Source organism: Lactuca sativa, chromosome 8 (genome assembly GCF_002870075.4).
Source record: "Lactuca sativa cultivar Salinas chromosome 8, Lsat_Salinas_v11, whole genome shotgun sequence".
NCBI classification, from domain to species: Eukaryota; Viridiplantae; Streptophyta; class Magnoliopsida; order Asterales; family Asteraceae; genus Lactuca; species Lactuca sativa.
In genome coordinates this window covers 143,333,766-143,349,953 of record NC_056630.2, presented here as the reverse complement: position 1 = coordinate 143,349,953, position 16,188 = coordinate 143,333,766, and the positions used below count along the sequence as shown (strand labels likewise).

General features: G+C 32.6%; 2 protein-coding genes across 2 annotated transcripts; both read left to right on the top strand.

Annotated features, from left to right (window-relative positions):
* Positions 1-2,799: 2,799 nt before the first annotated feature.
* LOC111910886 (protein FAR1-RELATED SEQUENCE 1-like) lies at positions 2,800-3,993 on the top strand. The gene is made up of 2 exons (XM_023906690.1): positions 2,800-3,219; positions 3,382-3,993. The coding sequence occupies exons 1-2, from the start codon at positions 2,800-2,802 to the stop codon at positions 3,991-3,993; spliced, it is 1,032 nt and encodes a 343-aa protein (XP_023762458.1).
* A 9,163-nt stretch (positions 3,994-13,156) lies between these two features.
* On the top strand, positions 13,157-15,274 carry LOC111910906 (probable WRKY transcription factor 21). Its single transcript, XM_023906714.3, has 3 exons — positions 13,157-14,446; positions 14,526-14,651; positions 14,786-15,274. Exons 1-3 carry the CDS (start codon positions 13,698-13,700, stop codon positions 14,928-14,930), a joined length of 1,020 nt encoding a protein of 339 aa, XP_023762482.1. The 5' UTR covers positions 13,157-13,697; the 3' UTR covers positions 14,931-15,274.
* Positions 15,275-16,188: the final 914 nt, after the last annotated feature.

The window sequence follows — 16,188 nt, the reverse complement described above, 5'->3', positions numbered from 1 at the left end:
TCGGGATGTCATGTTCCGATACAGACCATAAAGCATAAACGATAACATTACAAGTCATTCAACAAATATATACATATACAGACTTGTAAACAAAACAACTCGATGATTCATCCATCTTACTCTCTTGCGCCACTTCCTGTAATACAAATAAAACTGAGTAGGTCAGGCTTGGGAGCCTGGTGAGCATATAGGGTTTTCAACCCTCAATAAATTAATTATATTTAATTTCACCAACCAATCACTATCCCGATTACCCATTCCCGTTATCCTCACTTTACGTACCTAAAAAAACATCTATCTCAAGGGACCTAATCTAGGATTTTCATCGGGACGGACATCACTGCTAAGGGGTTTCCTCAACAATAGATATCCTAAAGACAACCATGAGGGGGATAGAGTACACCGGTGAACACATCGTTCACAACACCTACAGGTTATGAACCTGCTAGCGTTCCACTGGACTGTCTAGAAAGAGTTTGTGGTCGTTATCCATACTCCGCTAAATAACTAGATCAACAACAACAACATCGAGGCCTCTCATCTGTTTATTTCCCACCAACTATCTACCCATGTTCTACCCAACATATTAGTAGATAAAAATATATATTTTTATACATATTTTAAAACCTGTATATCATTTTCATTCAATATATATTCCACATAACAGATGAGGCACACCCATATAACACGTATTTCATAGAAAGCAATTCAGATCTATGAGATGGAAGAGGGTGAATATACATTCACACACATAACAACAAAATTATACACATAACACGTATTTCGTATAAAATACTTCATAATCATGCGTTAGAAGAAAGTAACTACGCACTCACACATATAAACAACAATATACTTAATACACTCGAACCATACTTGTATTATTATCGTGTTTATGAAAGGTAGTATACACTCACTTGATCAGAAGATGATTAGACAGCACTACGGCTTATAGAAGTTGAATTCTTCGATAGATCTGGAAGATCTCCACAAAAATCGAACTTCTCGCGGGCAGAGCTTCGGCTCGGGAACCGCACTTCTCGGGATCTTCGGGATCTCGGGACTTGCCTCGGGGCTCGAGAATAATACCGGGGCTTCGGGGTATTTCTGGCATGCAAACCGATGCAAAACGGGAGAGAGAAGAGAGAAAATAGCAAAAGAACTCGGCTGCCTTCGGATCCTATTTATAGGAGGCTGGAGCCTCGGAGTACGCGGGGCGTACAGCAGTACGCGGGGCGTACTGCTCCGAAACGTCATGGCGTTCGTCATCCGAAGAACTCGAGTGCGAAGGTCATCATGCTTCGCTGTACGCGGGGCGTACTTCGGATCAGATCGGTGACTCCTTCGGATAATCATCCGAATTAAAGATTAAATTTAAATACAAAATATTTAATAAACTTCGGAAATTCATATCTTCTTCATACGAACTTCGTTTTTGACGTTCTTTATATCCACGCGAAGGTGAGACTACGCTCTACAACTTTCGTTTAGACTCCGTCGGCTAATTTTGACTTTATTTTTATTATTTATCTTTAATAGGCCGGGACAGAAAAACTTCGTTATAAATTCATAAGTTCTTCGTTTGACGTCCGTTCTCACCTAACTTTTCATCGTTTCGATACCAACAACGAGACCTTCGATCCTCGTTTAGATTGCTTCGGCTAAAAACCGCTCGATCTCAAATCGAGTATTTCAGGGTGCATACTGCTAAGCCGAAACTTCGATAAATCATAACTTCCTCATACGAAGTCAGATTTAGGCGTTCTATATATATTCGGAAACCTCGTTTCAACTACTACAACATTATCCAAAGATATTAAGTTTATTTTACACTTTAATTTTGACGCTTATTTTTATTTTTAATTAATCAAACCACATAATTAAGCAATTAAGCACAAAACACATAATACCCAAATAATACACTCTTATTATTTCAAAACGAGTTACAAAGGTTAACCTAGACTATTACATCAACATTAATGACAGGCCCAGAAACACAGGCGTTATAGGGGGGGGGGGGGGGGGGGGGGGGTTGGAAGCAATAGGGATGAAGGGTGGCTGGATGAGATGCTTAAATTGGGTGCAAACCGTTAGATTAGTGCTTTGTCCAGTCAGAGTCTAGTCGTTGAGTTTGGGAGTCGACTCGACGAGCCCGTCATTTAAATCACAGATCAAATCTGCTTCTACTCGATGAGTTGGGCCTTCAACTCGCTGAGTCTAAGGCCATAAATGCAAAATACTTAAATAGAATACATACCAGGAACCAGGTGCTACAACAACCATTGATAACCACAAATGTTCAATAAACATTGGAGCAAGTTTGTTAAGCAACGAGTCAATAGAATCTTATCATTGGTTGCTTGAAGCTTTTTTGAAAGCACATGGAAAACACCCTCATTTAGTGTTAACAGACCAAGATCCAGCAATTCTACAGGCCGTTGAAGCAATATTTCCTAATTCTAATCACCGCTTATGTATGTGGCACATTATGAAAAAACTACAAGCTAAGGTGTGTATATTTTATTCATAGTTAACACATAACATGTTTTATTAAGCAATGATTTAAACAGTTTACGTATATTTAAAAATGATTAGCATACATATTGTTTATTCATAGATAATCTTATAAAATTCTATTGTTTTTTTTAGGTTTCAGCGGATTTTCTGAAAAACACTGATTTTTGAAAGCGTTTTAGTAAGCTTATTTGGAATGTCTACATCGAGCCTAAAGTCTTTGAATCAAGGTGGAAACTGCTTATGAGAAAATTCAAACTACAAGACAAAATATGGTTCAAAGTCATGTACAAGGATCAAAAGCTTTGGATTCCAGCCTATTTTAAAGACATGCCACTACATGGTCTGATGAGAACTACTTCAAGGTCTGAAAGTGTCAACTCATTTTTTAATAAATACTCTAACTCTGGTAATTTGCTTATCTATTTCATGATGAACTACGACACCGCAATTGGAAAGCAACGAAATGGTCAACAGAAACTAGAGCATGATACAAAAAATGCAAAGCATGAAATGACGCTTCCAAGTGGATTACTAGAACATGCAGCTGCAGTTTACACTAAAACCGTTTTCTATGAGGTCAAAAAGGAAATATTTAAAGCAGTCTGGTACTGTTCTATTGACAGCATTGAAATGATTGATGGGTGGCAAGTTGTTATGATTACACAAAAGGATAAGAGCAAACAGTTGAAGATAAAATGCAAAGTTATATTCATTGTTGAAACGCTATTCATTAGTGATCATACAAGTATATTATATAATTATTTTTAAATTACATATAATTGTTTCAATATTATGCAATAATCACCAACTAATATGTTAATTCAACTGGTTACTAACATATATTATTTTTATTATACAATGTAGGTTGAACTAAAGTTGCCTGAAAAAGAAGTTAAATGTTCATGCAATCACTTTATACGTACTGGCATTTTGTGTCATCATATTTTTGTTGTATTGAAAAACAACCATGTTGAAGAGATTCCAGAGCAGTATATTCTCAGAAGATGGAAAAGGGATGCAATTTCCAGCCATTTGCTTGCCATGAAACATGTTGCCATGGATACCGAAGATGACACCTTTAAACTTCTAACAGAGGCATACAACAATATTGAATACTGCTTGGATCATTTCAAAAGAAGCAAGGAGGAGTTGTTGGAATTTTTTGAAAAAACACGTATCTTGAAGCAGGCAATAATGGAGTTTGGCAGTTCAAACCAATCATCATCTGATAATGATGAAGAAGAAATTATTCGGATGCCTGGAATACGCAACATTCATGATGAAATAAATACCCGTCCACCTTCATCTATACGTACCAAAGGGAGTGGAACTAAGAAAAGAATGGTTAGTGCTATGGAGAAAGCTATTGAAGCTGCAAAGAAAAAAACTAGACTTTGCATAGGTTGCAATCAATATGTTAACCATAATTGGAGGACTTGCAAAGTCAGACTTGTACGAGAGTCAAAACAACCTTAAAATGGCCCATTCATTTGCCCAATAGATTTTATTTTTCTATTAGATTTATGAATAAAAATATGTTTCTATGATTCAGTATGTTATTTTATCTTAAAACACATTCATGATTTTTAACGTTTTGTTTTATTCAACAATGAATAATATCATAAACATATCTGGTAATCATAACAGATTAATGATATGAATAGGCATTTAAACCTCTGTTATTTGATCAAAACAGTTTGCATTTAGAATAGATATATTTTTCTTTTGTTGAAATTATAAAAACATCAATCATTATAGACTATAGACATATACAATTCAAGCAGTATTCATATTTTATTGTATGTTGTTAGGAATATATCATACTAACAAATGTTTGTACGATTCATGAATAAGGAGATGTTTTTATGTTTCATTATGTTGTTTTATTTTAAAACACATATACATCATATATTGATTTATTTTACATGTTTTTTATATACTATTTCATGTCTGCTTTTGGGTATATTTTAGTCATAAGTTTAACAACATTAAACTTTAAACCCTTTGTTATAGTCAATAATGAATAATATCATAAATACATTAATTACTTTCAATAGATTAATGTTATGAAATTGTGAAATATATACTCTGCTATTATGTTAAAACAATTTGCATTTAAAGTAGAATATGTTATGATTAATTCATGTATTTATGCTATTATTCAATATTGAATAACAACATACTTTAAGATATAAAAACAACAACAATCATTATAGACTATAGATATAGTCATTTAAATTATTAAAAGTTCTGATTGTATGATCATGGTAGTATAGCATATTAACAAATGTTTGTTAGTAAGAATCATTACTGACTGTACATTATAATTATACCAGTCATGTTAATCATCATTGTTTGACATAATTTATTTCTTATTTAATTTTTCAAAAGTTAATGTAAACTTATAACTATTAATATTAAGTTTAAAATATTACCATTCCATTACTAAATTAGCAAACCAAAAGGAACTGTTGTACGTTCTACAACCCAAGTTAATATCCTTAACATACAAAACCATTGTTTTAAAACTATCCAAAAGAAACCATAAAAGTCATAATCAAAATAACCTTTTTAACATAATTAACTAAAATCATCCAATCTTGTGTGAATTTTTTCCTTTGCAATGGCCAACAGTTCAGAACGTTGTCTTGAAGGAATCTTGTGGAATTCATCAACCTTTTGGAGCACATAATCCTTTTGCACAATATATTCATGAGTGATGATTTTGTATAAATACTTTGTCCTCAGTTTAACAAGTTGATCATCTTGTGCAGAAGACTCGTTCTTGAACCCAACTTTAAACTCATTCATACTTCCACCCATATACGTTTCCATGTGACGCATTGTAAACACACCACAATCAATGTGGTTGTTTATTGTTCTCCAAGGCATTTCCAGTCTATATGGCATCACATGTGAAAACATCTCAGTTTTTGGATGATTCTGAGATTTTAAGTAATCAACTATATACTTTTTCTGAAAATGTAAAAAAAGATTGTCAACACATATGAAATGTTATTTGCTAGGTAATGTAACTTTTATTAATCACTTACAATGATTTGGGGCAACTGACCATATCTCTCATCAATATGATTATCAACTTTGCTATTGTCAATGATTACAAACTCTGGGCATTGTAGATTGATCACAAAAAGGAAAATGTGGAAGGAACGGACGACTGGTAGGAAAAGCTGTAACGTATATTCATTTACATGTAGTCACTTTATTTAGTATTCATATTTGATCAATGATAAATAAACACATAAGTAAAATGTTCAGATATGTATCTTACCAATCCAACGTAACGTAGGCTTGCGTCCATATCTTTAATAGAAAGCAACAGATTCTCAATGAATTTATCTTTACGTTGATTTTCTGTTAAATCACTTTCAAGATACGAATTCTGTAATCCATTTCTAAAAACTCATTAGTTTATTTATAAGTTGTATTTAAAAAATAGTTTAATCAACATTGAACAATATTAAATTATATTGTCACATCTGTCTTGCAATAAACTCTCAGAGGTGATTCAGGTGCACGCTTACTTTCATCAAGATTCAACACTTGACTCCAACAATCAATCACATGACCAAATAGTTCACATGTTGGAAAAAAAACTTTCCATGTGAAACCTCTCAGCAGAAAAATCATCCAAAGTGTGGAAAACTATATCACTGCAACAGACGTGACCAATTGATACTTATTTTAATAAGCAACCAACAAAATTAAGTAATTTTAAACATATTTTAAATGCAACTTACTTTGGCTCTCCCTGGAGAGAGAATATTCATTATGCTACACTTTTTTCTTGTCGTAGAACTCCTTTGGTGATATCAACAGCCTGTATAATGTAAGGAGATTTCAGATATTCGGATTTCATGCGAGGCCTATACCCTCTTCTATTAAACCCTTTTTCTTCATTGTTGAATGGTACTACAGACAAAGGAATTGGCATGTAACAACGTGATTTTTTCAAAACAATTTTTCATTTTAAAACATACTTTCATTCACACGATCATCATAAAAACATAATGTGTCCACTGCAATATAACAAAACATGTCCCGAGATCTCAATATCATAAACTCCATGAGTGTGTACGAATCATGCCGACGCCTTCCCGCGATCCTCGCTAGTACCTAAAACACATCACACAACAACTGTAAGCATAAATGCTTAGTGAGTTCCCCAAAATACCACATACCCTACATACGCCTTTCCAGGACATAACTCTACAGGATCTTCCGATCCATGTGTCTCAGGGGACTTTCGTCCCAAATCCCGGTAGACCTTTCGGTCCTACCCGTATCGACCTTTCGGTCCGTAACCTCTTGACCTTCCGGTCCTTACCAACGTAACATACATAACACATACAAATATATCATCTTGACCTTCTGGTCCTTATCATACATAACATACATATCACATAACCGCATATAGCACACACATCATAGCATACAAGACCTTCCAGTCACACATAGGTACCCTTCAAGGTACAGTATAGTGAGAAGACTCACTTCAATGAAGTCGAACAAAGTCTCATGCTCAACGTCCTGACTTAGCCTCCTCTTATTATTCAAATAACATTCCCTATCAATACACTCTCATGATCTCATCTCTACAGACTGGGTAGAAGACCATTCTACCCTTCCCTGAACTCTCCTGAATCAGTCTTGACCAGAATCTTAAAATCAACGAAAGTCAACGGTCAAACTTTGACCCGACTCGGCGAGTCCATGCGGTTTTTCTGAATCCTTTCAGCCTCTCTTGACTCGTCGAGTCATCATTCCACTCGACGGGTTACACCTGTCACGAATCGCGGGGCAACCCCGACTCGACTCGTCGAGACCACTTATGAACTCGGCGAGTTGCCGCCATGCTCAAGCTCAAACGGCCTTCTGAGGTCAGATCTGTTCCTCTAATCCATATATCCGACCTTCCCAAGCTCAATAAACACGTAAAGGTTCGATCTTGATACTCATGCAATGTCTAAATAACTCTACTTGAAGAAATAGCCCCAAATACAACATCCTAAGTCCATTTCTTCCATAACTCAACATAAATCAAGATGGATAACATCCTCTGGACCACTATGGGTCCAGATCTGAAGTCTAAGCATGATAAGGGACCATATTCCCAACAAATCGACCCAATAAAAGGTATAGGAAACCCTAGATCCATGTATTCTCTAACAAAACAGAAAGAGGATCGATATGCTACCTCAAAAATGATGCCCTCTGCTTGAAATCCACAAATATGCAACCTCTTTGGCCTTCTCTAAGCTGGAAGCAACTTCTTCTTGCAAAACCAACCCACAAAGGTCAAATAATGGCATCTTCTCTCTCACAAACGCTCAAACACTATTAGGGTTTCTCACAAGGGTCTGGTGGCCGCAAATGGTGGCTATAAGGGTCCTTAAATAGGTCCCAAACCCAAGAAATTAGGGTTTCAATAAACAGCGTGGACTCGCCGAGTCCACTCATTAAATCAGACCAAAAGATGTGCGATCCCACTCGGCGAGTCTGAGCACTTACTCACCAAGTCCCTCTCATAAAATCAATATAAATACTTAACATAGGGTACCTGGGAATCCGGATGTTACATGGCATTTCCAGATCTATTCACGAAGTCTGCATATTCCTTTGACATCTGAATATTACAATTTTCTATCGGGGAGTTGTCAAACTGTTTGTGAGATGTTGCTAGAATCAGTATACGTTCAATTTCAGCCTCGTTATCATACCACCATTGAGATTGTTATGGTTCCTATGATGCGGAAACTTCATTAAACAGATCAATTACTTTGTTTTTCCATTCTTTGACCAATTGATTCTCAGGATATTTCTTGACAACATCATTTATTTTGTCTTCCAACACTTTCTTTTGCTGCACTAGCATGTCGTGCATTTCCTTTATTGTTGAAATAGTTGTCTAATAAGGTCAACACAATTTAATTACGGTACAAACCAAATAAAAACATTAATATGTCATTTAGTATTAATTAATACTATAGTAACTCATAATTCAAATGAGAATAATTAGTAAACTACCTCAACACTTTCCCCACTTCCACTAAAAATTTCCTCTCCTTGATTTCCCTACGAAAATTAATACACTGTTAGTTTTTGTACTAATACCTTATTATTTATTAATGATTATATTATATTAATACCTTACACCTTCCATCACTAATTTTCACACCTCCCGCATCATTTCCCTGTCAACATGTATGAATATAATTAATTTAGATTATACAAAATAACGACTTTTAAATTTCATATGCATTATTCAATATAATAAAATATTACCTGAACTTTTTCTTGACCTACATTACTAGTTCCCGATGATTCATTGATGACTTGAAATGGTTCTTGCAATTCACCCATACCCAGACCTATTGTCCTACACTCTACTCTTTCTCGCTCACACAGTTTTTCAACATTCCAAAAACATATTGCTGGTCTGCCTCGTACAATATTCACTGAATCGCATCGAACACTTTCTACATATAGCAAATACAACAAAGACAAATAAATATTGTATTAATTAAATACACTTTAATGAATTTGCAAACATAAGTAAACCAATATTGAATGACAGCTGAATTTATAACAACTCTTACCAGCAGTAAGATAATTGGCCCAACATAGAATCCTTTTTTGTTGTTTGGATTCCATGCACTTTTTGTCTCCTTAAGGCAATCAAAAAAATATCCACACCAATCGATGTCACTTAGATCCAGGTCTTTCGTGACTTTTTATAACATGGAGGTCACATGTTCCCATGCTCATTGACTGACCTAGTGTATTACACAGCAGTACAAAGATGTTTACTTTATAGAGTAAATCTGCACGTGTTGTTTGCATAATAACTTGTTGAACTACCCTTGGTCTAATATTATCTTCATCATCGGATTGTTTCTTCCAAACAATTATAATGTCGTCTGTAACTTCTCTATAAGTCATGAACTTTATTGTAACATTTCCCAGAGGCAGACCCAACAGTTCCTGAATAACCTGCCGATTAATTGGTATATCACCATGATGAAGGTTGAGTACCATCCTATCTGCATCAAAATTCCTTACAGTATAATGCCCCATAATTGATGCACATCCACTTTCATACTCAACAAATGCCCCAGACCAATAGAAGAAATATACGCTTCCTGTTCCTTGCTAAGGTTATGCATACAAATGTACAAAACATTTGGAGATGTCCGTACTTGTATTCGTCTTGCTTCTTCTGCATCATTTCCTACAACTTTAGGCATTTTCCTTGCTTTCACTACATTTCCTTCTTTATTCTTTTGTCTTTTTAATTTCTTCACATTTTTTTGTCATCATCTTTGAAGGAAGTATAATGCATTCTCTTTTTCCTTATAAGCATAGGTTTAGCATCTTCAAAATCAGAGTCTTCATCTTCATTAAGCTTCTTGACAGTTACCTTATGTTTTCCTGTTAAGACATATTTAACACAATAAATGACTATAACTAAATTACAAAAATAAAGTTATATTAAATTTAATTAAAAATAAATCATTACCTGAACATGAGTTTAAAACAACAACTTCATCACCTTTTATTTTACAACTATCAAACCGTCTTTTTGTTCTCAATTCATTTTCCTTATGTATTTCATTATCTTCTGTCATGTCAACACTTTCAGTCAAACCTGTCAATATGTAGACAACATAATCATAACTCAACACATTTTGATATACAACTTACATTACATGAAATCATCATTGATACCTTTTTGTTTATGTATCTTTTTTTTAGATTTTGAAACCCTTGCTTTTCCTGCAGCAAACTTCTTCACATTGACTTTGGTTTTCATATTCTTTTCTATTAATAAATATAAAACAATACAAGTTATTAAAACTAACTACAAAAACAAACTTTAAATAAATTTAATTTTAAACAAATTCATTACTTGAATCTGAGCTCAAAACTACAACTTTAATCTCCCTTTACATTGAATTGTCTGGTGTGTGATTCACACGTTCCTCCACACCTGTCCAAAAATTAAGACACATAATCAATATAGATTCCAATTGATATTTAACATTTTAATTTTCATTTAATCATCATCACCACCAGTTTGTTTTTTAGTTTTCTTCTTAGGTGTTGAACATTTCTTTTGTCATTCTCTTCTAATCCGAGGTTTTCCTGTTTCATTTCCTTGATTGTCTTCATCTTCAATATCAATAAGCAATGGATTGGATTCTTCATTAGTGAATTTGTTGAATGTCGTCTTTAGTAATATCCTCTCACTTTTCTTTCTACCTAATAGTAGAATTAAAATACCTTATTCATTTATAATTCAGAATTGAATCATCAACAACTAAAATAATCATATACTATCCCTAGTAAGCACAAACTCAATCAAACACATACCCAACAACAGAGTAATGTCTACAAAAATCATCACTTAACAAACAGTGTAAATAATTTAGTCACAAAAACCGTTAGGGACTCCTACACCATTATTCGTTACTTACTACATCATGTACAAGATCAAAAATACATACATACTCAATGAAGTACCCATTCACAACCGAATATGCCTTTAACAATCTAAACAATATACAACCCACAACAAGGATTAATACTAGAAAGGTAATTTTGTACCACAAACAATCATATTTTACAAATAATCAATAATGAAGACATTTATACCCCTCCTTATTCTTTTGCTCTTAAACACCATTCAAAATCGAATACTAATATCAATTACTCTTCTTGTGGTATTGATAATCTACTTACTTTGACATTCAACAAGACGACTCTGGAAAAAAAGTAAAAAAAAAAAAAAAAAACTAATTTTTGGGTTTTCATAACCGTACTTAAGTTCAAAGTAGTCGACTACGACTACACATGTATCTACATCATAAAACTTTCAATCACAATCATAAATGATTAATCTTAAATACATTCCATATCAGACTACCGTAACATTGAAACTCATCTACGATTACCATTTTCGTTTAAACATTCACATACAATATCGTTTTATTTGTAAAATACAAACTTTAAATCAACGATCATTGACGATTTTGAGTCACTACATTTCATAATAGATGATATAAAGAAAAAACAAAAAAACCTAATTCTAGGGTTTTAAGAATCGTTAAAATGTAAACATTAAGAAGAACTAAACCCACTACTATACCCTTTTTCCACTCAATCGACATTCAAAAAATATTAGAAAGCTTACTTCTTCCACTTCGATTGATGATCGACGACATTCCTCCACCTTCAACCCTTTACGAACTTCTGAATGCACAAATCTCTTTACACATGAACAGTAGTAATCGATTGTTGTATAAATGTTTAGTTGTGACAATATTTTGTATTGCAGATACGATCGAATTCTCCCAAAGATAAGAAGCTAGTTGTGATTACTAAAACATAGGAACAGTTTCTTTTAATTGTCAAACTTACCTGATATATTCAAAATGAATGACATAATAAAATTACTTGAATACCCTTTTATATTTTTTTTAATTAAAAAACAATTTAATATCATTTAATATTATGTTTAAATTAATGATTAATGACAGCCTTAGATTTTAAATATTTAATGTACCAGATTTGATCTCGCATTCTCAACATTTTATATGTTCTCATTTATTTATATATATATATATATATATATATATATATATATATATATATATATATATATATATATATATATAGTAACATAGAGAAAACTGTCGTGTGTATCACATACTTCAAAAGTGGGTCCATTGCAAATTGAAGAATATATATATATATATATATATATATATATATATATATATATATATATATATATATATATATATATATATATATATATATATATATATATAAAAGTTAAGGTTCATTTGAGACCATTCTAATTTTGTGAGACCGTGATACCAAATCTAAAAATAATTTTAAAATGCAAAATAAATGGAAAAATTCAAAAATTCTTTTTTTAAATATTATTTTCGGAACTTGAATTAACTAAAAAAATAAAAAATAAAAAAGAAATCTCGTTTTTTTTTTGAAAAGTACGTGAAATATTCTAAATAGAATATTACACTGACATATTCTAAAAAATAATTTTAAAATGCAAAATAAATGGAAAAATCTAAAAAAATAAAAATTTAATATTATTTTCGGAACTTGAATTAACTAAAAAAAATTAAAAAAAATCTATTTTTTTGAAAAATACGTGAAATATTCTAAATAGAATATTACACTGTACATATTCAAAAAATAATTTTAAAATGCAAAATAAATGAAAAAATCAAAAAATTATTTTTTTAAATATTATTTCGGAACTTGAATTAACTAAAAAAATTAAAAAAATTAAAAAATGCGTTTCACGGTCTCACAAAATTAGGCCGTCTCACATATATATATATATATATATATATATATATATATATATATATATATATATATATATATATATATATATATATATATATATATATATATATATATATATATATATATATATATATATATATATATATATATATATATATATATATATATATATATATATATACTTCAATTTGCAATGGACCCACTTTTGAAGTATGTGATACAGACGGCAGTTTTCTGTATGTTACTCTACTTATTCTTTATTTAATCCTTAATCATTTTTCCCAAACCCTCTCTCTCGTCTTTATTACAGCAGTTCCTCTCGTTCTCTCTCTCTCTAGAAAATTAGAGATTTTAAAATAATAACATGGCATTTTTCTTTCTTTTGGGTGTGTGAATTCTCTGCGTGAAGCAACAAAAGTCTTCTCTTTCACACCTATTTCTCTTAATCCCACAACCCCATATGGTGATTTAAAGAATCTTGTTCTAGGGTTTTTACAATCCTCTTGGAAAAGGTCTGTTCTTTGCCAAGATTATAACATTACTTTTCGTGTTTTCTTGAAAGGAATCGTTTGTATCCTTGTTTCTATCTGGGTTTTCTTCATTTTTCGTTATCTTACTAACAGTTTCGCCCTAATTCACCCTTAATCACAGAAAAAAGAAGGCAAGTAGTTTAAATTTCATCTTTCAAAAAAACAAAAAAAAAACTCCTTTTGACCCTTTTGTGAGTTATGATCTGTTAAATTTGCAGTTCTGTTATGGGTTTTTAGTGTTTTACATTAGAAGTTGAGTTTCTTGGATTTTTTATTTTGAGGGGAGATATGGAAGAGGTTGAAGCTGCTAATAGAGCTGCTGTTGAGAGTTGCCATAAAATCCTCAGCCTTTTGGCTCAGCCACAAGATCAAGTTCAGTACAAAAACTTAATGGTGCAAACAGGGGATGCAGTAGTTAGGTTCAACAAAGTTGTATCTTTACTCGATAATGGTTTAGGTCATGCTAGGGTTAGAATGGTCAAAAAAATTTCAACCCCTGTACCCCAAAACATACTCCTAGACACCCCCACCACCATAACAACCCACCATCATCCACCAAAACCCCTTCAACTTCTTTTAGATTCGCACCCAATTCAAGAAGTTGGTTCAAATGTTGTTAAGAGCACTCTTTCTTTAGCTAACCATCATCATCCTTCACTCGAATTAAACTCAAATGGTAAGTGTTCCATTCAAGTTTCCCAAAATACCCCTCACCCTTCTTCTAATTACCATTTCCTTCAACAACAAAAGCTCAAACAACAAGCTGAAATGATGTATCGGCGTAGTAACAGCGGGATTAGCTTGAATTTTGATAGCTCAACTTGCACCCCTACAATGTCATCCAACAGATCTTTTATGTCTTCATTGAGTATTGAAGGGAGTGTTGCTAATTTGGATGGAAGCTCTTTTCGATTGATCGGGTCAACCCGGTCAGCTGACCAAGCCTCGTATCAACACAAAAGGCGGTGTTCGGTCAGGGGAGATGATGGGAGTGTGAAATGTGGAAGTTCTGGTCGATGTCATTGCTCCAAAAAGAGGTTAGTGGCTTCATAATTATGAAGTAAATTTGTTTTTATTGTGGGGTCTAATTTGACTAATTTTGTTTTTGTTGACCAGAAAACATAGGATTAAGAGGTCAATCAAAGTACCTGCCATTAGTAACAAGCTTGCAGATATTCCACCTGATGAGTATTCTTGGAGGAAGTACGGACAGAAGCCCATCAAGGGTTCTCCTCATCCCAGGTTACTTTGATTCTAAAGATTCAAATTTTTTGTAAATTCAGAATCTTAAATGAATCTTTTTTGCTGTTTTTGAAATGGGTTTTTGTGTTTATGAAATGGGTAATGATTATTTATTTTTTCATGGTTGTGAACAGGGGTTATTATAAGTGTAGCAGTATGAGAGGTTGTCCAGCAAGAAAACATGTGGAAAGATGCTTGGAAGATTCAACAATGCTCATAGTCACGTATGAAGGGGAACATAATCACCCAAGGTTACCTTCTCAATCTGCAAACGCCTGAAAAATATTCTGTATATATTTTAATGGGTTTAGGGGATATTTGGAGCTAAAATTATGGGGTTTACAATCCTTCAAAAGAAAGGGTCAAGTGGTCTTGTGGGTTTTTTTTTTTTTTTTTTTTTTTAATTCTTCTGAATGGTCGTTTTTGTTCTTTGGTTTCTTCTTTGTTTGACTAGATTAGTGTAGTAGTAATTTGGGTCAGTCATATGGGGTAAAAACAAAGTCACCATTGTTGAATGTTGGATTAATTTGAAGGATGAAAGAGCTTTGATGGTGGAATTGTTATTAAAATTAATTTGTGGGATTTTGAGTTATGAAATATAAATGGTGTTTGATCTTGCTAAATATGGCAAAGGTTTGTTGGAGTGGGGGTGGGGTGGGATGAGTGGGGTATGGATCCGAATTTGGAAATATTGAATTGGATGTCACCCCATTTATTATTGAAAGATGGCAAAAAAATCCCAACTTTTCTTGATTGTAATGAATGTGTTGTCAATTATGGGTGCTTATTTAGTCAAAAATATGTTTTGTCATAACTTATAACACAACAGTAGTATTGATTTTGACTTTTATATCACATTCTTGACATTTTGACTTTTATGTCACATCATTGGTGATGGGGATAGACTGGCATTGGGTATTGAATGCATTATGTATTTTAACTCTATGTAAAGTTGGTTTATATAAAAATTGGGGTGGGGTGGGGTGTAGATGAGATGGGATTAAGTACAAGAAAGAACGTCATAGTTTATAATTCTGTGATTTTGGAAAAATAAAATTAAAATATCAGTGTTAAAAGTTATATTTTGTCCAAATCTTTTCAAGATTGCTAAAACTGAACTTGTAATTTTTCTAAGCATTGTAAATTTAAGTCTTGGTTAAAATTGAAACTTCATCAAACGTGGCCAACTATTTCAACCTCGAGAAGTCGCTAAGAATGTATTAGAATGCTTAAAAAAATTTAGTTTGTTTTAGTAACTTATATTGTTATTAGTCCTTTTGTAACTAAAATAATATAATTGAAAATCGGATAAAAAATTGTTTCGATAGGCATAACCAACCCATTTTAAGATGATTGTGTTTAAAAGTCGAAATTAAATGGTGTCTTACATAGGGTTCTAGTTTATATTGTTTGATAAAATATTCTGTTTTAAACAAAAAATCTCATTTGATACTATTAATTTTTAGTGTTTAAACTAAACAAAACTTTTCAAATTTAAAATCTATCTTACTTAGAGGTTGTTTGGTTTAACTTGCAA

Coding starts and splice junctions, on each gene's coding strand:
- LOC111910886 (XM_023906690.1), top strand. CDS start 2,800: ATGTACAAGGATCAAAAGCTTTGGATTCCAGCCTATTTTAAAGACATG. Junction 3,220..3,381: donor AGTTGAAGATAAAATGCAAA/GTTATATTCATT, acceptor TATACAATGTAG/GTTGAACTAAAGTTGCCTGA.
- LOC111910906 (XM_023906714.3), top strand. CDS start 13,698: ATGGAAGAGGTTGAAGCTGCTAATAGAGCTGCTGTTGAGAGTTGCCAT. Junction 14,447..14,525: donor TGTCATTGCTCCAAAAAGAG/GTTAGTGGCTTC, acceptor TTTGTTGACCAG/AAAACATAGGATTAAGAGGT. Junction 14,652..14,785: donor AAGGGTTCTCCTCATCCCAG/GTTACTTTGATT, acceptor GGTTGTGAACAG/GGGTTATTATAAGTGTAGCA.